We start from the raw sequence: 25,929 nt of genomic DNA, 5'->3' as shown, positions 1-25,929 counted from the left end.
GCGCCACTACACTCCAGCTTGGGCTACAGAGTGAGACCCTGTCTCACAAAAAAGAAAAAAAATATAGTTGATTTCTGTTCACTTTCGAGCTATATTTAAATGGGATCATACCTTATGTGCTCCTTTGTGTCCAACTTCCGTTGCCCTAAATAATGTTAATGGTATGTATCCATGTGGTTGCATGGAGCCATCCTTTGTTCATTCTCATTGTTGTGTACTACTTTATTGTATGGTCATATATTATTGGTGAAGTTTTTTTTTTTTTCTTCTTCAGATTGTTGTAAATAGTGCTTCTTTTTTCTGAGACAGAGTCTTGCTCTGTCACCCAGGCTGGAGTGCAGTGGCGTGATCTCTGCTCACTGCAACCTCCACCTCCCAGGTTGAAGCGATTCTCCTGCCTCAACCTCCTCAGTACCTAGGATTACAGGTGAGAGCCACCATGCCTGGCTAAATTTTTTTTTTTTTTTTTTTTTTTTTTTTAATATTTAGTAGAGATGGGGTTTCATCATGTTGGCCAGGTTGGTCTCAAACTCCTGACCTCAAATGATCTGCATGCCTCAGCATCCCAAAGTGTTGGGAATTACAGGTGTAAGCCACCACACATGGCCTTTTGGTTAAAAAATATATATGTGCATTTCTGTTAGGTATACATTTTGGAGAGGAGTTATGGCGACAGAGAATACCTGTATATGAAGCTTTTTTTTTTTTTTTTGAGACAGAGTTTCACTCTTGTTGCCGAGGCTAGAGTACAATGGCGAAATCTTGGCTCACCACAACCTCTGCCTCCTGGGTTCAAGCAATTCTCCTGCCTCAGTCTCCCCAGTAGCTGGGACTACAGGTGCACACCACCACGCCCAGCTAATTTTTGTATTTTTTTTAGTAGAGATGGGGTTTCACCATGTTGACCAGGATGGTCTCAATCTCTTGATCTCATGATCCGCCCACCTCAGCATCCCAAAGTGCTGGGATTACAAGCATGAGCCACCATGCCTGGCTATATGTGAAGCTTTAATAGATAATGTCATGAGGTTTTTTTTATGACAGCTTAATTGACACATAATTCTCATATCATACAATTCAGTATGAATGGTCTTGAGTATGTTGATAGAATTATGCAGTCATCACCATAGTCAGCGTTTGAACATTTTCATCACCCCAAGAGGAGCTCATTTCCCTCAAACTCCCCCAGCCCTGGGCAACCATCAGACTCCTGCTTTGTCTATGAGTTTGTCTATTCTGAACATTTCATATAAATGGAATTATGCAATGTATGGTCCTTTGTGACTGGCTTCTTTTAGCTTAGTTTATCCAATTTGTAGCATCAGCGCTTCATTTCTTTTTATTGCTGAATAATATTCTGTTGTATGGTCATACCACATTTTATACTCATGAGTTGATGACCCATGGATTATTTCCACCTTACCACATTTTATTTATCCGTTCATGAGTTGATTACCTATGAATTATTTACACTTTATCTGTTCATGACTTGATAGACATACTGTTTTTTTCCAGTGTGGCTATTAGAAATAATGCGATTATGAACATAAAGTTGTTCAAAGTAATTGTAACACAAACTCACGTTTAAAATGTTTGTCTTACCCCCACCTAGTTTGCTGAGGAAATTGACAAGGTTTCTGCCTGTTTTTATACTGTTGCTGTCTAGGAAGTTGCCTTGTATGTAGTAGGCTCCCATATATTTGTTGATTAAAGCATAATTACATCTGTTTTTCTAATTGTGATTGATCTCCCTTTAAGTGCTTACTAAGTAACAACAACTGGATAGAACCATAGCCTTCAGAAGATTCCTGAAGTGAGGCAGCCAGTGAGGGGCTGAGAGACGTTTTCAATTCTGAGAAGCCAGAGGCCTAAAAACAGACCAAGAGTTTAGTGTATTGGAGCTTTTTGCACACTGATACTCGTGTGGGCTTTGTAAGTTTGGGTGAAGGGTAGAGGAGTGGGTAATTTTATATGCTGATAATATTATGATGTTGACAGATCTTTGCTTACATTGCCATGGCATTTGTTGACACTACCCTGTCCTAATCCTGCAAATGTAGTATCTGATAGGGAGTACCAAGTGTGATTTAAGAGACATTATTATGCTGAATGTCACTTGATGCTATGGAGAGGGTTGAATCACAACTACTATTTCATAGCCAGGAAATTGAGATCAGCTGATTTTACATACTCAGATGAGAAGTAGTTGGCTCTAGGGAAACTAGAAATGGAAGTCTCTGTCTTTGACTCATTTTATTGGATTGGCGTTTGCCAAACTTGGCCGGTCATCAGAACGTTGACAAAGTCATTTTGAAAATAATACAAGATTCCTAAGCTTAAAGTCTAATTCTACTGATGCAGAATCTCTAATGTGATAATCAGGTTACTGTGATTCTGTGTATGCTGCTGGTAGTAATGTTTGTTTTTGCTGCTAGGAAAGTCCAAAAGGAGCCTTATATCTGACTGAGAGGAGTGGGGTTTGGGAGAATAAGCTAGGTTGTCTTTCATATCTAAAAAGGGAAGTAGATTGAGGATATAACTTGTATAGCTGTCACTCATGCTAAAAGGCTGTGGGTGCCTTTTGTTTGGGTAATCAGAGTTAAACTTTTCAAGGATGTGACTAGAGTTTGAAGCATTTCCTTTTGCTGTGGAATAACTTTTCAGACTTCATCAAAGGCGGAGGAAGTCGGGGGAAGTTAAAGGAAAAGCTGCTTAACATTGCCAGGCCCAGCTGGGTGAACTACACATTGGGTGTTTTTGTTTTTGTTTGTTTTAAGGCATCACCTGAGCATCTAAGTCTCCATAGCCATTTGGGAGTGTCTTTAAAAATACTTATCACTCAGTTCCAAATTTAGCAATCAAAAGATCTTAATTTAAATTTGGTCTGTAGTTTTATTTTCTTCTGATACATTTGTGTTTGGATTCGGTATCGGTGTAATACTGGCCTCGTGACCTGGAATATTCCTTTTATATTTTGGAAGAGTTTGTAAAAGATTAGCTAGTTCTTTAAACATTTGCTACGAGTCACCAGTGAAGCCACATGGTTTGGAGTTTTGTGTTGGGGGGGGATTGTTTTGTTTTGTTTTGAGCTGCAATACTGTTATAGGAAAGGGGTCCCGATCCAGACCCCAAGAGAGGGTTCTTGGATCTCACAGAAGAAGGAATTCAAGGTGAGTCCGTAAAGTGGGGGCAAGTTTATTAAGAAAGTGAAAGAATAAAAGAATGCCTACTCCATAGACAGAGCAGCCCTGAGGGCCACTGTTTGCCAATTTTTATGATTATTTCTTGATGATATGCTAAACAGGGGTGAATTGTTCATGCCTCCCCGTTTTAGAGCATATAGGGTAACTTCCTGATGTTACCATGGCATTTGTAAACTGTCATGGTGCTGGCAGAAATTTAGCAGTGAGGATGACCAGAGGTCATCATCCTGGTTTGGGGGAGTTTTAGCCAGTTTCCTTACTGCAGAATCGTTTATCAGCAAGGTCTTTATGACCTGTATCTTGTGCCAACCTCCTATCTCATTCTGTGACTTAGAGTGCCTAACTGTCTGGGAATGCAGCCCGGTGGGTTTCAGCCTCATTTTACCTGGCTCCTAGTCAAGATGTAGTTTCTCTGGTTCACACACCTCTAACAATACAAATGGACAATTTTACTGATTGTTACCTCCTAACATATCCTCCTAGTAGAAGATACAGGTTGCTGTGGTTTCTAGCAGGGATCTCAAATGCAAAGGGAAGTGAAGGAAATGGTGAAATCTAAAAGGCACTTCATAGTGAAACCAAACACAATGTTTATTAGAACCCTTGCAAATGAATGCTGAAGATGTAGAATTACATTTCCACACCACTAACACAGCGTAAATAATCTTTCGACAAAAATAATAAGTTATATTATTAACTGTGTTCAGCAGGGTGACAGGCAGGTCCATTCATTGCATTGCACAGGGGGCCTTGTGAGGGGAAAGGCTGTTGATGCTGGCATGGCCACAGGGCTAACAGCACTGGCTGAAGGGAGCTGATGCATGCTTTCTGTTTCAATCCTAGGGACAGGTGGTGGCCTCCTGGCCTGTCCCAAGTGAGACTGCAGCTGCCCCCTCTTCCTGCCCGCCTAATCTTCTGTTCTTGTCTTGTCTGTTTGCATCTTCTGGGCCATTATTGTGAGAGGCTGCCCGTGCAGGAGGCTGACACTGTTGACACCTTTACCATCAGTAAAGACTGTGATCAGGGGTGAACTCGCCCCACTTTCACTGACAGTCTTGACTCATTCCAACTCTGGGTGAATCTGGCCTTCCGAAAACCTATCTGACTGACTGTGACATAGTTTTTGATTTCCAAGTCCCCTCTCTGTACTTGTTATAGGTATATTGCAGATTTTCTTTAAGTATTATTTCTGCCCATTTCTCTCTCCTTGCCTTCTAGGCATATATTGGTTATGATTTGAGGCTTTGTCTATTTTCCTTCATTCTTTTTTCTTACTGATCCTCAGACTGGATAATGGCAATTGACGTTAAAATTTAAAATAAAATATCTTCAAGTTTGCTTATTCTTTTTTCTGCTTGCTCAGATTTGTGGTTGAGTCCCTCTAGTGAATTTTTCATTTGTTATTGTACATTTCAACTCCAGAATTTCATTTTTGATATGCTGTTTAAAAATTAATTTCTATCTCTTCATTGGTATTCTTTATTTGGTGAGACATTCTCATACTTAAGTTCAGTAGACGTGGTTTCCTTTAGTTCTTTGCACAGATTGAAAATAGCTGATTTAAGTTTTTGTCTAGAAGCCCAACTTGGGGCTTCCTTAGGGATAATTTCTGTTGTCTGCTTTTTCCCCCTATGTGTAGATCTGCGTTCTTGGTTCATTGCATGTCTTGTAATTTTTTTTAAACTAGACACTTTAATAATAAAGTGTGGCAGCCCTGGAAATCAGATTCCACCCTCTCTTGAGCGTTTGTTCTTGTCACTGTTTGTGGTTTAGTGATTTTTCTGTAAAGTCTGTGTTCTTGGTCATATCTATCCATTGAAGTCTGTGCTTGGTTAGTTAGTGGTCAGCTGATGATTAAAAAGAGTTTTCTTCAGTGCCTAGAACCAGTAAGGCAGATCTTTGCTGGGGGTCTCTGTGTGCATGTTGGGGCACACCTTCAACACTCGGTCAGGCAGTTGGGAGTTCTGCTTTAACCCCGACTTCATACTTGCCCAGAGCCTCAAGGTCAGCCAGAGGTGAGAGCTTGGAGCTTTATCAGATCTTTTCTGAGCATATGCAAAGCCCACACATACACTGTTGCCCTCTAGAGCCCATCCAGGAATATGTCAAGTTGTCAGAACTCTCCATGAACATCTCATTCTCCAGCTCTTATAAGGTTTTTAGTTAGTCTTTTGTTTGCCTAAACTGTTATCCTTAATGTTTTTCACAAATGCTCCTGGAAAAAAGGCTATTTGCAGTGGATGAGCTCTTGGTCAGGTCAAATAAAGACAGCCTTGCGAGAGTGTGAGTTCTGAATAGGTCAGCTAATGACAGTTCTCTGGGAATGGGGCTTTGAAGGGGTGGCAGGAGGGGCAGATTGGAATAGGGCAGTTTTAAGCACCACAGAACTCATTGTTCTTACTGAGTTTCAGCTGTTTTTCTTGAATGCACTCCAATTTCTTCAAGCCTTTGGTTAATCTCTATCTTATTGAAGAAACTGGCCAGGTGCAGTGGCTCATGTTTGTAATCCCAGCACGTTGGAAGGCCAGGGCGGGTGGATAGCTTGAGTCTGGAAATTTGAGACCAGCCTGAGCAAAATGGTAAAACCCCGTCTTTACAAAAAACAAAAATATTAGCTGGACATGGTGGTGTGCACCTGTGGTGACAGGCATTTGGGAGGCTGAGATGGATCACTTGGGCCTGGGGGCCCGAGGTTGCAGTGAGCCAAGATTGTGCCACTGCACTCCAGCCTGGGTGGCAAAGGAAGACCCTGTCTTTAAAAAAAAAAAAAAAAAAAAATGGCTGGCCACAGTGTCTCACGCCTGTAATTCCAGCACTTTTAGAGGCCAAGGCAGGCAGATTACCTGAGGCCAGGAGTTCGAGAACAGCCTGCCCAACATGGCGAAACCTCATCTCTACTAAAAATACAAAAAATTAGCCGGGCGTGGTGGCAGGCACCTGTAATCCCAGCTACTTGGGAGGCTGAGGCAGAATAATCGCTTGAACCCAGGAGGCGGAGGTTGCAGTGAGCTGAGATCATGCCACTGCATTCCAGCCTGGGCAACAAGAGTGAAACTCCATGTCAGAAAAAAAGAAAGGAAAACTGATGCTGGTGATTGTTTGCCAGTGGGGGTGTGTGTGTGTGTGTTTCATGGTGGAGAGGATTTTCAGAGGTCTTTACCATTTTCATTGATGTCACTTCTCTGTTCATTTAAATTTAGTGCTTGTGGAACTCTTGATAAAAGTGGATTAGTAGACATGAGTAGTAAAGTCTGAATGTAGGACATGGACTTCAGGGATCCTCCGGAACTCATTTTATAACTAAGAATATTAATGACTTAGGCCATGTGTGGTGGCTCACGCCTGTAATCCCAGCACTTTGGGAGGTCAAGGCAGACAGATCACTTGAGGTCAGGAGTTTGAGACCAGCCTGGCCAACATGGCAAAACCCTGTCTCTACTAAAAATACAAAAATGAGCTAGGTGTGGTGGCGTGCACCTGTAATCCCAGCTATTCAGGAGGCTCAGGCAGGAGGATTGCTTGAACCCGGGAGTAGGAGGTTGCAGTGAACTGAGATCACACTACTGCACTCTAGCCTGGATGACAGCAAGACTCCATCTCAAAAAAAAAAAAAAAAAAGGAAGAAAGAATATGAGTGACTTAAATCTCTCTCTATATGCAGTTGTACACACATGCTTACATGTATGTAGCTAGTAATAAGCTGGTTCACACCAGCACAGCCGGACCAGTTAGGATATTAAAATAGTTTTTTTGTTTGATACGTTGTTACTGTCCCAACCCTCCCAAATCTGTGCCACCACTCCCCAGTTCTCATTCTTTCCCTGAAATTCCACTATCTGGTAACTAAGCTAGCAGTGACCATAAGGACTATACTCCTTCCTGATTAAGTCAGTGCTTGTGTTGTATAGTTGATAAATGTACAGATTTGTGTATTTGTGTTTAGGTGTGTATGTGATATATATGTGGTTATATATTTATATATATAGTATTGAAATCTATCATCATACATGCAAACCATGCCACATAGTAAGTAAAGGCTTTTTAAAAGGATTTGAGGGGTGAGAGGTGCCCTTTAGAGGGGTATGTGAGTATGTGCTTTCCATATATACATGTACGTAACATTGTCATTCTTTTGCTGCTTCTCCCTTCCTTTCCCTATGTTTTGTGGCTTCTTCACCTCTTCTCCCTCCAGTCATTGCCCACTCTTTTTTTTTTTTATTTTGACTTCTGGTCCCTATCTCTTTACCACTTCTGAAATGCAATCAGTATGTTTCTAAGTGTCAGAGTTGTTACGGAGCTGTACTTTAATATGTCTTATATAGAATTTTTACAGCAAATCTCTTTTCTCTCCATAATATCTAGCCTGGGTTTTAATACTCTGCTCAGTGATTGGAGTTCATCTTAGATGATCTCTTTAAAACAAATTTTACTGAAAGGATCTGGGTTTTGTCATCTTATTCAGTCTAATTGGAGCAGAAAGAAGCTGTTTCTTCTTACACTGGGATGAGGTAGTGGATGCCGTCTCGCTTTCCTTCTTCATTTTGGTGAGGGGCTTTTCTATATTATGTTTCCCTGAAACACCTGAGACACCCATCCATTCACTTTTTGTTGCGTTTCATACTGTTTATTGCTCTACTAATTTCTTAAGGAGCATGTATGAAAGGTTTTACTTTAGTTTGTGCGAAGCAGGAAAAACTGAATTCTGAATTCTCAGAAAGGTTCTGCCTTTCTCTCTCAATGCAAGAGAGTTTGTGCTAACCTCACAGCTTTCCTTACAGCAGATTCTGCTCAGATATCTGATGTATGATTATCCTAAAAGTGAACCAAAAATGGCTTGATTCTGTGGAAATGCTTCTATTTTTATGATGCAAAGATTTTTATGCTGCTTCTGTTAGAGACTGGACCATCAACCCTCTTGCTTATGACTTCTCAATTGAAGTTGTCACAAGCCTGTAGCTGACTCATTGTATTGTCTCACATTGGAACTATTGCCTAGTATTTCCAGTAGTTATTTGTAGGACTCTAGAGGATAATGTGTGGTCATTTTCTATTTTCAGTAATAGAAAGCAACTAGTGGTAGGAAGGTACTAGGTTCTGCAGCTTTTAAGTGATTCATTTGTTCTTGCATTCTGTTTATGTTTACTCTTTTCCTTTCCCAAGACTGTGAGCTTCTTAAAATTAGGACAGTGCCTCTTAGAATTGCAAGGCCAGCACCTCCCATAATTAGTTTAGATGATCTTTCTTTCTAAAACGCTGCGTTTAAGAGAAATCACTGCTTTCCATTTCAGATGCCTTCCTTTCGCCTTATCCTGTCACCTGCACTCTTTATAAATTGCAGGGAATGTGGTTTACTATATGTGCTTTACTATATTGAATGAAATGTTATGTCTCTCTCTATAATAAAACAGGAGGAAAGCCAAGCCTTCCCTAAGATTTTGTGGCTTCAACTGTTGGGCAGTGAAATGTTTGACTTTGCCTCAAAGTTCAGACCCTGCCTCGTTTGGACACATAGTTATGGTGATTTACCAAGTTGTTTATTCTGCCTCATTTGTGGCTTGGCACATTATATTCACATCAAGCAATCTAAACGAATTTTTGAGCTGCTGTTTGCACCAGTTGCTGTTAGCTCAAGCCTCAAGAGTATGTTAATTTTGTTGAGTCTGCCAGTTCACCACAAACACGATTCTCACAATGCGGCCACTTTAAAACATAAAGTGCCTTGTCTTTGCTATAGAAAACTGCCCAGTAATCTGCTGAATTGATGCTTTTTATAAAGACCTTAGAGTCATCTTAACAAAGGACCCCCACTTTTTGAGATCGTTAAAGCTTATATAACCTCACTATGACCACAGAAATCTGGCGAGGTATCAGCAGTGGTTTCTGATTCTGACTCTCACACTGAGAGTAGGTAGGAGTAGAATTCTGTTGTGCTAACTCTCAGTAACAGTAGTGACTACCTGGGGCTAATCCGTAAGCTACTTCCCCAAATCGGAAGATGGCAGCCACATTCTTTTTTTTTTTTTTTTTTGAGACAGAGTCTTGCTCTGTTACCCAGGGTGGAGTGCAATTACATGATCTTGGCTCACTGCAATCTCTGCCTCCCGGGTTCAAGTGATTCTCCTGCCTCAGCCTCCTGAGTAGCTGGGATTACAGGCACATGCCACCACGCCCGGCTAATTTTTGCATTTTTAACAGAAACGGGGTTTCACCATGTTGGCTAGGCTGGTCTTGAACTCCTGACCTCCGCCTGCCTCAGCCTCTCAAAATGCTAGGATTACAGGTGTGAGTCACCACGCCCGGCCAGCAGCCACATTCTTGAAAATTGGAAGATACTAAAGGAAGATATTTCTACTAATCTAATTCTGTTTAAAATGTTATTCAGAGCAAATGATCACCAACAAGCTCTTTTAAAAAAGAAAATTGTCTAAACAAATTTAGGAAGAGGAAAGTAAGTCACCTCCAGTATATCATCTCTGTCCCCAGTAGTCAACTCAGACTATACTGCAAGGCTTTTGTTAGCTGTACTAAGGAAAGTAATCACAATATTCAGTATGTTTCTGTGTGAAAATGTACCTTTAAGTTCCCAGTAACTGATTTAACATTCAAGTTTTAGGGTAGCAGCTGGTGAGAAATGTAGATTGCCTGTAGTGACTCCTGGCTTTAAATGTGATAATTCAAAGGTTCTGGTTAAAATAAGACCTGATAGTCTTAGTCTTAGAGAACATTGACTTCCTCAGAATATTGTATATTCATATATATTCACTAGCCCATGTCGTTAAACTCCATGGACCCCTTCCCAGTCTCTCTGGGCCTCTTGCCCCTTCTAGCTGTTCACGACCTCCTGAACCACTTAAATTCATCTTTGTATAATTTTCACCTACATCTGAGCCATTTCCCTTTAGCTTATGACCTTTACCAATTTGTTTGTTTGTTTTTGGAGACAGGGTCTTACTCTGTTGCCCAGGCTGGAGGGCAGTGAGAAGAACATGGCTCACTGCAGCCTAACCTCCTGGGCTCAAGCAGTCCTTCTGCCTCAGCCTCCCTACTAGCCAGGACTATAGGCATGTACCACCATGCCTGACTAATTTTTAAGAGAAAGAGGATCTCAGTATGTTGCCCAGGCTGGTCTTGAACTCCTGGGCTCAAGCATTCCACTTGCCTCAGCTTCCCAAAGTGTTGGATTACAGGTGCGAGTCACTGCACCCAAACTTATACCAGTTTTTTGATGCCTGCTTCTTCTATTTGACTAACCCATGTGTCTCATATTTTTTAAGCCTGCTCTTCCATATTTAATTGAGTCTGAGAAGCCCGCCTATCACATGTGTATTATATGTACCCCGATTTTGTGACTTCGATATTGTTTTGCTTTTAATGATGTGTAGGAAACCCAGGATGAGTCAGCTGTGCTGTGGTTGGATGAAATTCAAGGTGGAATCTGGCAGTCCAACAAAGACACTCAAGAAGCACAGAAGTGTATGTATAAGCTGTTTTGTTTCTGTTTTGGTAGAGGCTGGGGTGACAAGGCGCTCCATATCTCAGTATTCAGCTTGACCAAGATAGGTATGCGGGAACAATCTGCCAGTAGATATAGTTAGGTGAACCAGTGTGTGAATTTAGACACTTTATAAACTAATCCGGTCACAATTCTTTCCCGGAATAGTTGCCTTAGGAGTCTTTGCCATTAATGAGGCAGTAGAAAGTGGTGATGTTGGCAAAACACTCAGTGCCCTTCGTTCCCCTGATGTTGGCTTATATGGAGTCATCCCTGAATGTGGTGAAACTTACCAGAGTGACCTTGCTGAAGCCAAGAAGAAAAAACAGGCAGCAGGTGAGTTCTGGGATAATACTTTTGTGCCCTGAAGCTAACCCTTGAGTAGAGGAGAGGGATAAGCTATGAGGAAAGACCTTTTAGTGTGTAGACGTACAGTACTTAGGCTCTTCCCCCCACCCCCCCAAAGACAGAGTCTTGCTCTGTCACCAGGCTAGAGTGCAGTGGCACAATCTTGGCTCACTGCAACCTCCGCCTCCCAGGTTTAAGCATTTCCCCTGCCTCAGCCCCTGAGTAGCTGAGACTACAGGTGCGCAACACCATGCCCAGCTGATTTTTTGTATTTTAATAGAGACAGGGTTTCAACATGTTGACCAGGATGGTCTCGATCTACTGACCTTGTGATCCGCCCGCGTTGGCCTCCCAAAATGCTGGGATTACAGGCGTGAGCCACCACACCCGGCCTTAGGCTCATTTTAAAGGAGATAAAATCCCTATTTTTGAAAATACCGTTTTTCCCCCTTTGTGGACAGCTATGTTAACAAGGCCAGTTTTCTGAGAATGCAGGATAGATCAAAATATCTAACTGTTTATCTTTCACAGTAGCAGTAGCTCTGATTAAGCCTATAGGCAATTAAAAGTAGTTTGTATAAAGAGATAGAAATAAGATTTCTTATCCCATTTTATGGACTTTTAAGAATGGAAAAACTGGAGAGGCTGAATGGTTGCAAGTTTTTTTAAATATACAGGCCTTAAACATGGGCTTCGGAATGAACAAAGTTAATCATGGCTAATTTCATAATTAGATTTCGTGGGTATTTTCTTTTTATATTGTAGACATAAATGAGCTAAATTAGGCATTACAAAGCCATAATTTAATGGGAGCTTAGGATGCACCTTTACTCTCACAGATCCAAGGAGCAGCTTTTGAGTGGTCTTCATTTAGACTCTGAGACCTGACTGTAATAAATTCTGCAGTCCTGGACTTACATCTCGGGAGTGTGTCTCTGGATGTCTTCTATCTTTCCTTTATTTTCTGCCAGGAGACAATGACAGCAAGTGGGTGAAGCACTGGGTGAAAGGCGGATATTATTATTACCATAATCTGGAGACCCAGGAAGGAGGATGGGACGAACCCCCAAATTTTGTGCAAAATTCTATGCAGCTTTCTCGGGAGGAGATCCAGGTAGGTCACCTTTCTTCACTTAAGAAGCTGAGAGAAGATGTTTTCAAGCTATATTAATTAAGAGGAACAGAGCATGTGGTCAGAGACCCTAGACTAAAATTGACGTTATGTAATAAACTGTTTTGCAGTAATATTTTTTGTAGTGGTTGGGGAATGACTATGGCCTGAATTAGTAAAACATCTGAATTACAGAATTAAGTGACATAAACCATGTGCTAAGAAAACTTAGATGATCCAGAGAAGAAAAATGAAAAGTTGCTGACTCCTCATTAAATACAACTACTTTAACCTCTCCCAGTTTATATTTTCAGTCTGTTCTGACTATTCCACAAATTGTATTAGCTACAACCTGCACTTTCAAATTAAGTTAGCATTTCACAGGGCTTTTAAAGTACATTTTCATCTTCTGTTTCTTTGCTTATGCTATTCCATTCAACAGTTTTTTTGTTTGTTTGTTTGTTTGTTTTTGAGTCTCACTGTGTCACCCAGGCTGGAATGCAGTGGCACAGTCTCAGCTCACCACAACCTCCACCTCCCTGGATTACAGTGATTCTCCTGCCTCAACCTCCCAAGTAGCTGGGATTGCAGGCATGCACCACCACGCCTGGCTAATTTTGTAATTTTAGTAGAGATGAGGTTTTGCCCTCTTGACCAGGCTGGTCTCGAACTCCTGGCCTCAAATGGTTCACCTGCCTCAGTCTCTCAAAGTGCTAGGATTATAGGCATGAGCCAGCACACCCAGCCCATTCAACAGTTATTTAATACCTCCTTAAGTGTAGCAGGTACTCTTGTAAGCAATGAGGATATAGCCGTGAACAAAACAAAGTCTCTGCTGTCATGAAATGTCTCTCCCCTGTCATCTATAGCTGTCAAAATTCTGTCCTTCCCTTTGTACTGATTATTGGTATAAAAAAAGAAAAAAAATTCAGGCTGGGCTCACACCAGCAATCCCAGCACTTTGGGAGGCCAAAGCAAAAAGACTGCTTGAGCCCAGGAGTTTGAGACCAGCCTGGGCAAAATACAAAAATTAGCTGGGTGCGGTGGTGTGTGTCTGTGATTCCAGCTACTTGGGAGGATGAGAGGGGAGGATCAGTCGAGCCTGGGAGCTCAAGCTGCAATGAGCCATGATCACACCACTGCACTCCAGCCTGGGCAACAGAGCAAAACCCTGTCTCAAAAAAAATAAATAAAATTTAATTAAAAAATTCAGTCCTCCAAGCACACCCATCTTAAGTCACCTCCTCCATGAAACTTTTAAAAATTTCCTTTCCTGGCCGGGCGCGGTGGCTCACGCCTGTAACCCCAGCACTTTAGGAGGCCAAGGCGGGTGGATCACGAGGTCAAGAGATCAAGACCATCCTCGTCAACATGGTGAAACCCCGTCTCTACTAAAAATACGAAAAATTAGCTGGGCATGGTGGCACGTGCCTGTAATCCCAGCTACTCAGGAGGCTGAGGCAGGAGAATTGCATGAACCCAGGAGGCGGAGGTTACGGTGAGCCGAGATCGCGCCATTGCACTCCAGCCTGGGTAACAAGAGCGAAACTCCGTCTCAAAAAAAAAAAAAAAAAAAAAAAAAAATTTCCTTTTCTTACCCCCTCCATCTTCTTTTGAAGCTCCCAAAGAATTTTGTATTCATTCAGAATTTAATGTACTTGGATTCGAATTTTAGTCACATTTGTACTTGTCTATGCCCCCTACTAGTTTTTAAGGCGAACTTCTAAGTTTGCAGTACTTTCTCGAATGAGGACTTACATTGTCATTGATGGACTGTTGAGCACTTTAAGTTTTTACTTGGTACTCTGATCCTAGTATGGGGTCTGAGAAAATATGTGTTTCTGACAGGCTTCCAGGTGTTGCTGATGCTGCTGGCTCAAGGACCGCATTTTAAATAGCAGTCTACATACTTCAGCATCTTTAATTCCTGCATCTTTGGAAAAATAGTAATACAAAATGTTTTTAAAGCCCATAGAATTTCCCTGATCCAGCCTCATCTACATTCATACTCTTCATAAGGGCTTTGAAAGTTAGTCTGCCCATCACTAATTCAGTCTCTGTTACTATCCACTTCCTAGCTCACAGCGATGTGGTTTCCTGTCCAGCTTTTACTTAGTAAAGCTCTTATTTTGGAATTCCTCAATAACCTTTTAATTGCCAAATTCATTTCTGAGTGCTTATCATATTTGACTTGACAAAAGTCTCTTCCTCAAACCCTCCATTCCTTTGGCTTCTCCCATGCAATTCTCTTCTGATTCTCCTACTTCTGAGTGTCCCTTCTTAACGTCTCATGCTACCTTCCTTTCTCTACCTCTGCTTGAATTATATGAAGATTCCATTGGCCCTCTTCTCTTCTACACATTCTTCCTGAGTGATCTTTTTCAAGCCTATGGCTCCAGCTCTTACCTTCGTGCTTGTGACTCATAAATCTGTTCCTCCAGACATTAGCCCTTTTCTTCACCAGCAGGTTTTTGCCCTTCCTTTTGCAGTCCAGAAGTCCAGCAGACACCTCAGACACAGTTTAACAGGAAAAAATCAGAGCCTGCAATAGTGTATAAGGGTATATTTTTATCTTACATGAAATGATTCTGCAGTTCAGCAGTCCAGGGAAGATGTGGCTCCATGGTATCATCTGTTCCAGGATCCTTCAGTCTTTGCACTCTGTCCTTCTTAGCATGTGGCTTCCATTCTCAAGGTCACCTTGTTACCTACAATGACAGCATGGAGCTTTGACCAGCAAATTAGCAGTCCAGGCAGAAGTAGGAAGAAGGGGAAGGAAAGCAAAGAAGGCGTGCTGCCAGCTGTCCGTTTCTCTCGTGGAGCTTTCCCAAAGGTCTTGCCATGCTACTACTGCTCACAGTGCAGGATCTCTCTCTAGCTCATGGAGTCTTTTTTTTTCCTTTCTTTCTTTTTCTTTTTTTTTTTTTTTTTTGAGATGCAGTTTTGCTCTTGTTGCCCAGGCTGGAGTACCATGGCACTATCTTGACTCACTGCAACCTCTGCCTCCTGGTTCAAGTGATTCTTCCGCCACAGCCTCCCGAGTAGCTGGGACTACAGGCATGTGCCATCATGCCTGGCTAATTTTTGTAATTTTAGTAGAGACTGAGTTTCTCCTTGTTTTTCAAGCTAGTCTCAAACTCCTGACCTCAGGTGATCCACCCTCCTTAGCCTCCCAAAGTGCTGAGATTACAGGCGTGAGCCACCCTCCCCGGCCGCTCTGGAGTCTTTTAAGTGCAGACAGTATTGCCCAGAAAAAAAAAAAAAATCAAGGCTCTGGAGGAGAAGGTGGATATTGGATAGGTAACCAGATGTTCTTACTAATCATTCCCACTGCTGCTGGCTTTGTTCAAGCTCAGGTCATCTCTCACTTGTATCACAATAGCAGCATTTATTTCACCCACTTGGTCTCTCCTCACTCTACTCTGTCTTACTTTCCTAACAGTATTTTTCTAAAAATAATCTCCAGCCTGGACAATATAATGAGAACTCATCTCTACAAAAAATATTTTTTTAAAAATTAAAATTAGGTGTGGTGGTGTGCATGTAGCCCCAGTTACTCAGGAAATGAGGTGGGAAGATTGCTTGAACCCAGGAATTTGAGGCTGCAGCAAGCTGAGATCACACCACTGCACTCCAGCCTGGGTGACAGAATGAGACCTTCTCACTAAAATAAATAATAAACAGCCGATTGTTTTATTCCTCTGCTTGAAGTTTCCTGGCTCTCCAGTATCTTTAGTAATAGTCCAAACCCTCTAGGCTGCTTTTGCAGTCTGCCTACCATTTGCAGTCTGCCTGGAGATGCGGCTTTCTGTCCTCACCTCTGGCCTCTCCCTCTGGGATGTCCTACATTGTAACATTCTAGGGGTCCCTTGGTACTTGGCACACAGCCCTATTGGATACCTGTTATTCTATTCTTGTCCGCAGTGACCCCAGACCAGCCAGCACAGTGCCCAGCCTAGTCAGTGTTGGATAGGTGGATAAATGAGATGATATATGAAGTAAAAGAAGATCAAGTTTTTGTTTATGAAATGTTTTCTAGGTGGGAGGAGGTGTGTGAGAACAACCTGGTCCTGAAAAACAGACCTGAGGGCTTCATTCCTTTTACTTAAGTCCATACAGTCTGGTATGGACTTAGGAAGCAGGGAATGTTAGCTTGTGTGCCATGGGTGATACTTTGTGAAAACCTGCATCCGTTCTTGCTCGTGAATGTCTTTGAATGTGACCACTGCTTTTTCAGAGTTCCATCTCTGGAGTGACGGCTGCATATAACCGAGAACAGCTGTGGCTGGCCAATGAAGGCCTGATCACCAGGCTGCAGGCCCGCTGCCGTGGATACTTAGTTCGACAGGAATTCCGATCCAGGATGAATTTCCTGAAGAAACAAATCCCTGCCATCACCTGCATTCAGGTATTTCAGAACCTATGACACAGATAGCAAGCAGGCATCTAGAGCAGGGGTAATAAATAGTCAGCTCTCACCATTAACTGTCTGAGTGTGTTTTTTGAGTTCTGGCCTCTTAGTCTTCTCTTTCCTTTGACAGGTACCTCCTCTTTACTAACATTAAGTGTAGTGTGCCTACTGGTGTTTAATGGTGGCACAGTGGCAGTTCTTGAGCACCTCTTCCTCTCTTCTTCTAAGACTGTACCTTTATGTAAGATGTGAACCTTGAGGGAAACAACTGTGGTTTTGCTTCATTGACAAGGTAGCACAATGTCCTGGAAAGAATTCTGAGTTAGGAGTGATGGCTGCACTGCTGCCAGACAGTGATGAATCTCCAAGTTTGTTTCCCCATCTATAAAAGGGGAACGCCCCATTATATCTTACCTTCCTCACCTGATTTGGTGTAAGAAGCCAGTAATGAATTTGTACAGACTGAAAAAGGCATGCAGGGCTGTGCTGATGTCAGGAAAGTAGAATGGAGCCATCGTGTTCTTCCAGTGGAGGAATGGCCCGTGCCCTTGTCCTCTGTCACTGCTGGAAATGGTCCTTTCTAAAACATCATGATGAAATTGCACTTGGATCATATATCAAGATGAAAAATTTTTGACTTCCATTGATGCTTGGGAAGTAATATGTTCTCTGTAATATTTGATGGTTTCAGTCCCAGTGGAGAGGATACAAGCAGAAGAAGGCATATCAAGATCGGTTAGCTTACCTGCGCTCCCACAAAGATGAAGTTGTAAAGGTATGGTAGCCTGAGCAGGGTTTCTCCATGAGGGGCGCAGGTGTAACACGTGTTGCGATGAAGGGCTCTTCTAATTTCTAGGATCCCCTTTCCACAGATTCAGTCCCTGGCAAGGATGCACCAAGCTAGAAAGCGCTATCGAGATCGCCTGCAGTACTTCCGGGACCACGTGAGTACCCGTGGATCATAAGGGCCTTTAGGAGTGGTTTGGCCGTATTTTTGGTAGACAGATGAACGAGGAATTTCTTGTTTTTTGTTCCTTAGATAAATGACATTATCAAAATCCAGGCTTTTATTCGGGCCAACAAAGCTCGGGATGACTACAAGACTCTCAGTGAGTAACTGGCTCCTTGTGAAAAGTTGAGGCAGTGGCTGAGAGCCACCAGGTTCTGGGTCTTCTCCATGGACCTTTTTTGTTGTCCTGAGGCAAGGCTTGGGGTAGAGGTGTGACCTGTGGTGTGAGCCCCTTTGCTAACATGTGGCTAGGTGTCTTGTTGCTTGTTGAATTAGCTTTTGTCATAACATAGTAATAGCCAGACACAGAAGATTGTACCTGATAGTTGCCTTAGCATATCTCAAAAATAATTGTGTGTGAATAGAACTACTTTGTCAAGACAATGCTATTTTCTGAGACATAGTATTTTTCTGGTAACCCATTCTTTGTCTGATGCGTACTTTCTGTCAGTCAATGCTGAGGATCCTCCTATGATTGTGGTCCGCAAATTTGTCCACCTGCTGGACCAAAGTGACCAGGATTTTCAGGAGGAGCTTGACCTTATGAAGATGCGCGAAGAGGTTATCACCCTCATTCGTTCTAACCAGCAGCTGGAGAATGACCTCAATCTCATGGATATCAAAATTGGACTGCTAGTGAAAAATAAGATTACATTGCAGGTATGGCCCAGGGCCAGTGGGGACCTTGGAACGCTTTATCCTGTTTGTAATCCCTAATTTCTCCTTTCTAACTGGTGGGGAAGGTGGAGGCCGACTTTTTTCTCAGCTACTGCCATAAGGTTTTGTTTTTTGTTTTTGTTTTTTTGACAGAGGCTCACTGAGTTGCCCAGGTTGGAGTGCAGTAGTGTGATCTCAGCTCACCGCAACCTCTGCCTCCCAGGTTCAAGCGATTCTCCTGCGTCAGCCTCCTAAGTAGCTGGGGTTACAGGCACAGGACACTACACCTGGCTAATTGTTTTTGCTTTTGTTTTTGTTTTGAGACAGAGTTTCACTTGTCGCCTAGGCTAGAGTACAGTGGCATAATCTTGGCTCACTAAAACCTCTGCCTCATGGGTTCACTGATTCTCCTGCCTCAGCCTCCCAAGTAGCAGGAATTACAGGTGCATGCCACTATGCCCTGCTAATATTTGTATTTTTAGTAGAGACAGTGTTTCGCCATGTTGGTAGACTGGTCTTGAGGTCCTGACCTCAGGTGATCCACCTGCCTCAGCCTCCCAAAGTGCTGGGATTATAGACATAAGCCACGACACCTGCCTTTTTTGCATTTTTAGTAGAGATGGGGTTTCACCATGTTTGCCAGGCTGGTCCCGAACTCCTGGCCTCAAGTGATCTACCCAAGTAGGCCTACCAAAGTGCTGAGATTACAGGCATGAGCTACCGTGCCTGGCCGCTGTAAGCTTTTTTGAAAGTTATGTAAGACAGGTCAGGCATGATGGCTCACATCTATAATCACAGCACTTTGGGAGGGGCCAAGGCAGGCAGATCACGAGGTCAAGAGATTGAGACCATCCTGGTTAACATGGTGAAACCCCATCTCTACTACAAATAGAAAAATTAGCTGGGTGTGGTGGCATGCATCTGTAGTCCCAGCTACTCAGAAGGCTGAGGCAGGATACAAGCTTGAACCCAGGAGGCGGAGGTTGCAGTGAGCCAAGATCATACCACTGCACTCCAGCCTGGGCAACAGAGTGAGACTGTCAGAAATTTTTTAAAAAAGGCCGGGCGCTGTAGCTCACGCCTGTAATCCTAGCACTTAGGGAGGCTAAGGAGGGTGGATCACTTGAAGCCAGGAGTTTGAGACCAGCCTGGCCAACATGGTGAAATTCCATCTCTAGTAAAAATACAAAAAATTGGCCGGGCGCAGTGGCTCACGCCTGTAATCCCAACACTTTGGGAGGCTGAAGCAGGAGAATTGCTTGAACCCGGGAGGTGGAGGTTGCAGCGAGCCGAGATTGTGCCATTGCACTCCTGCCCAGCAACAGTGTGAGACTCCATCTAAAAAAAAAAAAAATACAAAAAATTAGCTGGGCTGGGCGCGGTGGCTCAAGCCTGTAATCCCAGCACTTTGGGAGGCCGAGGCGGGTGGATCAACGAGGTCAAGAGATCGAGACCATCCTGGTCAACATGGTGAAACCCCGTCTCTACTAAAAATACAAAAAACTAGCTGGACATGGTGGCGCGTGCCTGTAATCCCAGCTACTCAGGAGGCTGAGGCAGGAGAATTGCCTGAACCCAGGAGGCGGAGGTTGCGGTGAGCCGAGATCACGCCATTGCGCTCCAGCCTGGGTAACAAGAGCAAAACTCCGTCTCAAAAAAAAAAAAAAAAAAAAAATAGCTGGATATGGTGGCACATGCCTGTAATCTCAGCTACTCAGGAGGTGTTAGAATTGCTTGAACCTGGGAGGCAGAGGTTACAGTGAGCCAAGATTGCACCACTGCACTACAGACTTGGTGACAGAGCAAAACTCTGTCTCAAAGAAAAGTTAGATAAGACATAAAATAACTTAATAGACAAAATTTTGATAGAGAAAAGAAGATAAATGTCTTCCCCTAATTTCACCTACCCCACTCGTTTTGTGTGTTATATTCTTACTTCATATCAGAGGATAAGACGCTTTCCCTATGATAAATAGTCATATATCTTTTTATTTTTTGAGGCAGAGTCTCCTGTACCCCAGGCTGGAGTGCAGTGGCATTATCATGGCTCACTGCAACCTCAACCTCCTGGGTTTGAGTGATTGTCCTACTTCAGCCTCTCAAGTAGCTAGGACGACCAGTGCATGCCACCACAGCTGGCTAATTATTTTATTTTTATAAGAGATGGGATCTCTCTATGTTGTCCAGGCTGGTCTTGAACTCTTAGACTCAAGTAATCCTCCTGTCTCAGCCTCCCAGAGTGCTGGGATTACAGTTGTGAGCCACTGCACTGGGCCGTAAATATTATTTTTAGCAGTAGCATAATAGATTGTTAGAAGATATACTATGATTTGCCCCTTTTTTCCCCCTGGTATTTGACATTTAGGTTGTTTACCAAGTGCTTATTATAAATAACATTGAAATTGATGTTTCAATATATACGTAGCTTTTATTGTATTTAAGACTTATTTTTATAATAGATTGCTAGAAGTTGGTTTCCCAGTTTAGTGTACATTCTTATGGCTCAGGTCCTTTGTCAGAACATAGGAACGGATTTGATTGGTTTACTGAAAACAGGATAAAGTGTAGTGGTTTTAAAATCTTTAGAGGGAATCTACCAGTGCAATCGACTGTCATGTGATTTTGCACATGCTACAAGACATTTCCACAATGCCCAGAGGTTCGTCTTTGAAAGCTCTCTCATGTGTGTATTGGTTTTTGTTTGTAGGATGTGGTTTCCCACAGTAAAAAACTTACCAAAAAAAATAAGGAACAATTGTCTGATATGATGATGATAAATAAACAGAAGGGAGGTCTCAAGGCTTTGAGCAAGGAGAAGAGAGAGAAGTTGGAAGCTTACCAGCACCTGTTTTATTTATTGCAAGTAAGTGGCTCCTGGAATCAGTGTTATAAAAATTTAGCGAATTTACTTTTCCACAAGAAAACCCTACCCATCGATCTCTCTGGAAATATTTTTGACTTCCACTGAGGGGTAAGTGATGGGCATTTGTAATATGTTAATTTATTAATTTTTTTTCTCATGTATCTTCTAGTTCTTCAATTTTAAAGAATTAAATATCTCTTGCCAGCTTTTATATTACCTATAAATGAGTTATACCTTGGTTTTATTTCAGACCAATCCCACCTATCTGGCCAAGCTAATTTTTCAGATGCCCCAGAACAAGTCCACCAAGTTCATGGACTCTGTGATCTTCACACTCTACAACTATGCATCCAACCAGCGAGAGGAGTACCTGCTTCTGCGGCTCTTTAAGACAGCACTCCAGGAGGAAATCAAGTATGAACAGATTTCCTCAGGGCACAGGCCCTTCCCACTATCACAGGGGACCCCAGTTTGAGATTCATGCCTTCCGAACCTTTCTTGATCTCATTTAATTTATGAAAAATACTTACTCTAAAGAAGCATCTAATTTTTTAATGATACAAAACCTTGCTGCTTCTAGGGAGGGGATAAACTAATTTTAGGAAGACTCTATATTAAGGTATAATTTCAAAAAGTGATCTCAACAGAAAGATTTTACATTTTTCTTTAGTAGGGGACCTAATCGTGACCACGATTCAGTGTACAGCTACAGGAACATTCTGTGAGTGCTGGGGAATGAATTGAGAGAAACTCTGTTTCTATGAGATAGGATCTTTAAGCAGGAAGGATCTTTTAATTGATGGATTCTGTGACAAGTTTAAATTTTTATCTGATATTTTATAGGTCAAAGGTAGATCAGATTCAAGAGATTGTGACAGGAAATCCTACAGTTATTAAAATGGTTGTAAGTTTCAACCGTGGTGCCCGTGGCCAGAATGCCCTGAGACAGATCTTGGCCCCAGTCGTGAAGGAAATTATGGATGACAAATCTCTCAACATCAAAACTGACCCTGTGGATATTTACAAATCTTGGGTTAATCAGATGGAGTCTCAGACAGGAGAGGCAAGGTATGATAACCATAACACTTTTCTTTATGTTATTACTTTCTTTCCCTCTTTTTTCCACCCTCTCTATTTATAAACTAATACTAGTTCAAATAGTTTTTCTTTTTTTTAAATTTTCTTTTGAGATGGAGTTTCACTCTTGTCGCTCAGGCTGAAATGCTGTGGCAGGACCTTGGCTCACTGCAGCGCCACCTCCTGGGTTCAAGCAATTCTCATGCTTTAGCCTCCCGAGTAGATGGGATTACAGGCATGCGACAACACCTGTCTAATATTTGTATTTTTAGTAGAGCAGGGTTTTGCCATGTTGATTAGGCTGGTCTCGAACTCCTGACCTCAAGCAATTCATCTGACTCAGCCTCCCAAAGTTCTGGGATTACAGGCATGAGCCACTGTGCCCAGCCTCAAATAGTTTTTCTTTAGAAAACTGTGCTTTATAAGTTGTTGACCTCGTAATAAATTCATTTATTTAACAAATGTTTATTGAGTATTTACTGTGTGCCAGGCATTGTGTTAGAGATGTATATAGTAATGTAATAATGAGTGAAAACAGACATGCCCCCTGCCCTCTCTTCTTAGGTCATTGGGTGGAAGAGACACCAACCAGGTACATAAAAATAAAAGTATGATTAAACATTGAGGAAAGTTTCATGAAGTTTTATGTAGGGTTCTGTAGTGGAGACTATAAGAGGGAGCTAACATAGGTAGGGTAGTTAGGGAAAGCCTATCCCAGAAGATAAAATTTCATTTAGCTGAGATCTAAAGGCTAAGATGAAGCCAGCCTTACTAAGAGCTAGGTGCAGAGTGTTCATGTGTGAACACTCTGAGGTGGAGGGCTTAGGACCTAAAAGGCATAACTAGGGATGCAATTGAATGAGAAGGCTCATACAGACTGGGTGAGATCACGGTGTTTTATTAAAGGAACAAGAAAATGGTGTGGGGTGAGCTGCCCTGAAATACTGAGAGTTGGGCTAATTAAATTAACATATTACAGGAGATAGCTGAATCAGGGCTGTATTGTAAACCACTAACATTAATTTATCTAAAGCAAAAGTGTGCTAATCAAATATGGGTAATGCTGGGAAAAGGGAGTTCAGAATGCCAAAACATTTCTGGTTTTATTGATCTTGGGCAAGGACCTAGAGGGATGGGAAATGGAGATGTAAGCAGCATGGTCTGTTGTGGATTTTTCCTGTTGTAGAGTAGGGTTAGATCATGCATGAAACTCTCTGGGCATAGGCGGAGTAGCAGTTCTCCACACCGTTGCTATTCAAAGTGTGGTTTGCAGACCAGTAATGGAAAATCATCTGCGCACACTGTTTAGTTTAACTGATCGTTTTTTTAATAGCAAGATTTTCTCAATGAAAGAAGCAGTGTACTAATTCGCATTCTGACTCATTGTCTTTGATTGGATTGTAGACTGGCACTGGTCCACACTTTGAATAACACTATTCTACATAATTCTACTTTCCATGTTCCTGGATGCCAGGCAATTCTGCTGACTCATTGAAGGGGCTTATCTCGCCAGGTGGGGTAGCTCATGCCTGTAAATCCAGCGCTTTGGGAGGCTGAGGTGGGAGGATTGCTTGAGCTCATCATAGCCTTTGGGCCTTTGAGACCAGCCTGGGCAACATAGGGAGACCTTGTCTCCACTTAAAAAAAATTAGCTAGGCGTGGTTGTCCACACCTGTAGTCTCAGTTATTCCAGAGGCTGAGGCAGGGGGATTGCTTGAGCATGAGAGGTCGAGGCTGCACTGTGCCATGATGCCACCACTGCACTCCATCCTGGGTGACAAAAAAGAAAAAAGAAAGGGTGTATCCCTATTAGGAATCATTTGGCATCTGACTGGTTCTCAGTACTATGTAGGTCTGTTATCAGGACTCAGATCATTGCAAAAGTCTTTTTAATTTTTTTGGCCTGCATACCTGAGACCCAAATCCAGGAATGTGGTCAGCCAAGTGCAATACTTGTGTGGGAAGTTTTGCCTGCAACGCAGGGCATTCCTTGCTGATAGCCCGCATGTACCCTGGCTCAGGGCTACTCAATTATTTCCTCTGATGGTCCATGAGTCAGTCATTTTTAGATCCAGATCCCACTAGACAGTTCAGGATTGTTTTTCCTGTGGGTACCTATAAGAAACTTGTGTCTTATTTTGCCTTTCATAAAATGGAAATTGAGCCAGGCATGGTGGCATGTACCAGCAGTCCCAGTTGCTCAGGAGGCCAAGACAGGAATATCGCTTGAGCCCAGAAGTTTGAGCATAGCCTGGGCGACTAGTGAGACCCTGTATCTTTTTTTTTTTTTTTTTTTAAAGGCAATTTATTTGAACTCTTTTTAAGATACCAGTGACTGTGAGGTGTGGTGGGGGTCTGTCCTGCGGGTAAGCGTCATGGGTCCCTCAGCTTTCCTCTTTTACTTCAGCCACTGTACACATAGCAAACTGGAATTTGTCACCTCTTGGAAATGTTCTTTCCTAAAATCTTAGCTAATGTTTTGTTCTATTACCATTATTTTTAGCATGTTGATTCTCTTGCTTGTTACTACTTTTAAAAGTCACATAAATAAAATATACAATAGGGTATCCCTGTCTACTTGTATTTTTCTCTTTTCTTTTTATCTGAGACAGTGTCTCGCTCTGTTGCTCAGACTGGAATGCAATGGTGTGATGTCAGCCCACTGCAACCTCCACCTCCCGGGTTCAAGTAATTCTCCTGCCTCAGCCTCCCAAGTAGCTGGGATTACAGGCATGTGCCACAATGCCCAGCTAATTTTTATGTTTTTAGTAGAGACGGGGTTTCTCCATGTTGGCCAGGATGGTCTTAAACTCCTGACCTCAGGTAATCTGCGGGTCTCAGTCTCCCAAAGTGCTGGGATTATAGGCATGAGCCACCATGCCTGGCCTCTGCTTATATTTTTTAAGGCTGCTATAACAAATCACCTCAAACTTGGTGACTTAAAACAACCAAAATTCATTGTCTCACAGTTGTGAAGGCCAGAAATCTGAAACCATTATCACGAAGTTGAGGTGCTAGAGGAGCACCTGTGGTCACTTTGCCTTCTTCTCCCTTCTCTGTGTACCAAAGCTCTCTCTGCCTTTTTTCTTTCTTTCTGTTTTTTTTTTAAGACAAGGTCTTGCTCAAGCATTCCTCCCACCTCAGCCTTCCTGGTAGCTGGGAATGCTACTGTGCACTGCTGTGCCTAGCTTAGCCCTCCTGTCTTTGAAGACCTTCTTCTGGTTTCTGGGAAGGTCCAGATTTGTTAATATCATACACAGGGTCCACCATGGCCTGCTCCCTTCTACTTTTCCACTCTCGTTTTGCCTCTGTCTCCCCTTCCTTCTTAGAAGACTCTTTCTCTACTGTGTTCTTGAGTTCAAGCATCCCTTCCTTTTGGAAGCCTTCCTCGCTTTTTCCATTCTGAGTTGAAGCCCTTTCCCTATGATCCTGTAGCACTTTTGGCGAACTGATTTATAGCACAATAGATTTATAATCATGTTTGTGTGATGTTTGTATGTCACTCCCACCAGACTGTAAAAGACTCAAGAGAAGATATCATGTCTTATATAACTTTTTTTTTTTGAGATGGAGTCTTGCTCTGTTGCCTAGGCTGGAGTGCAGTGGTACAATCTCAGCTCACTGCACTCCACCTCCCGTGTTCAAGTGATTCTCCTACCTCAGCCTCCCAAATAGCTGAGATTACAGGTGCACACCACAACACCCAGCTATTTTTTTGTGTGTATTTTTAGTAGAGACGGGGTTTCACCATGTTGGCC

General features: G+C 42.5%; 1 protein-coding gene across 1 annotated transcript in view; it reads left to right on the top strand.

Annotated features, from left to right (window-relative positions):
* IQGAP1 (IQ motif containing GTPase activating protein 1) overlaps nt 1-25,929 on the top strand; it is a 116,313-nt gene that overhangs the window by 69,298 nt on the left and 21,086 nt on the right. The window contains exons 16-26 of the mRNA XM_010349494.2: nt 10,586-10,676; nt 10,864-11,031; nt 12,015-12,157; nt 16,392-16,562; nt 17,257-17,340; nt 17,438-17,509; nt 17,605-17,674; nt 18,026-18,234; nt 20,939-21,094; nt 21,345-21,508; nt 21,938-22,162. Of these exons, the coding sequence (XP_010347796.1) occupies nt 10,586-10,676; nt 10,864-11,031; nt 12,015-12,157; nt 16,392-16,562; nt 17,257-17,340; nt 17,438-17,509; nt 17,605-17,674; nt 18,026-18,234; nt 20,939-21,094; nt 21,345-21,508; nt 21,938-22,162 (1,553 nt within the window). The remainder of the gene's footprint in view (nt 1-10,585; nt 10,677-10,863; nt 11,032-12,014; nt 12,158-16,391; nt 16,563-17,256; nt 17,341-17,437; nt 17,510-17,604; nt 17,675-18,025; nt 18,235-20,938; nt 21,095-21,344; nt 21,509-21,937; nt 22,163-25,929) is intronic.

Source organism: Saimiri boliviensis, chromosome 5 (assembly GCF_048565385.1).
Source record: "Saimiri boliviensis isolate mSaiBol1 chromosome 5, mSaiBol1.pri, whole genome shotgun sequence".
NCBI classification, from domain to species: Eukaryota; Metazoa; Chordata; class Mammalia; order Primates; family Cebidae; genus Saimiri; species Saimiri boliviensis.
The sequence above is the reverse complement of the archived record's forward strand: the minus strand, read 5'-3'. Positions and strand labels throughout refer to the sequence as shown.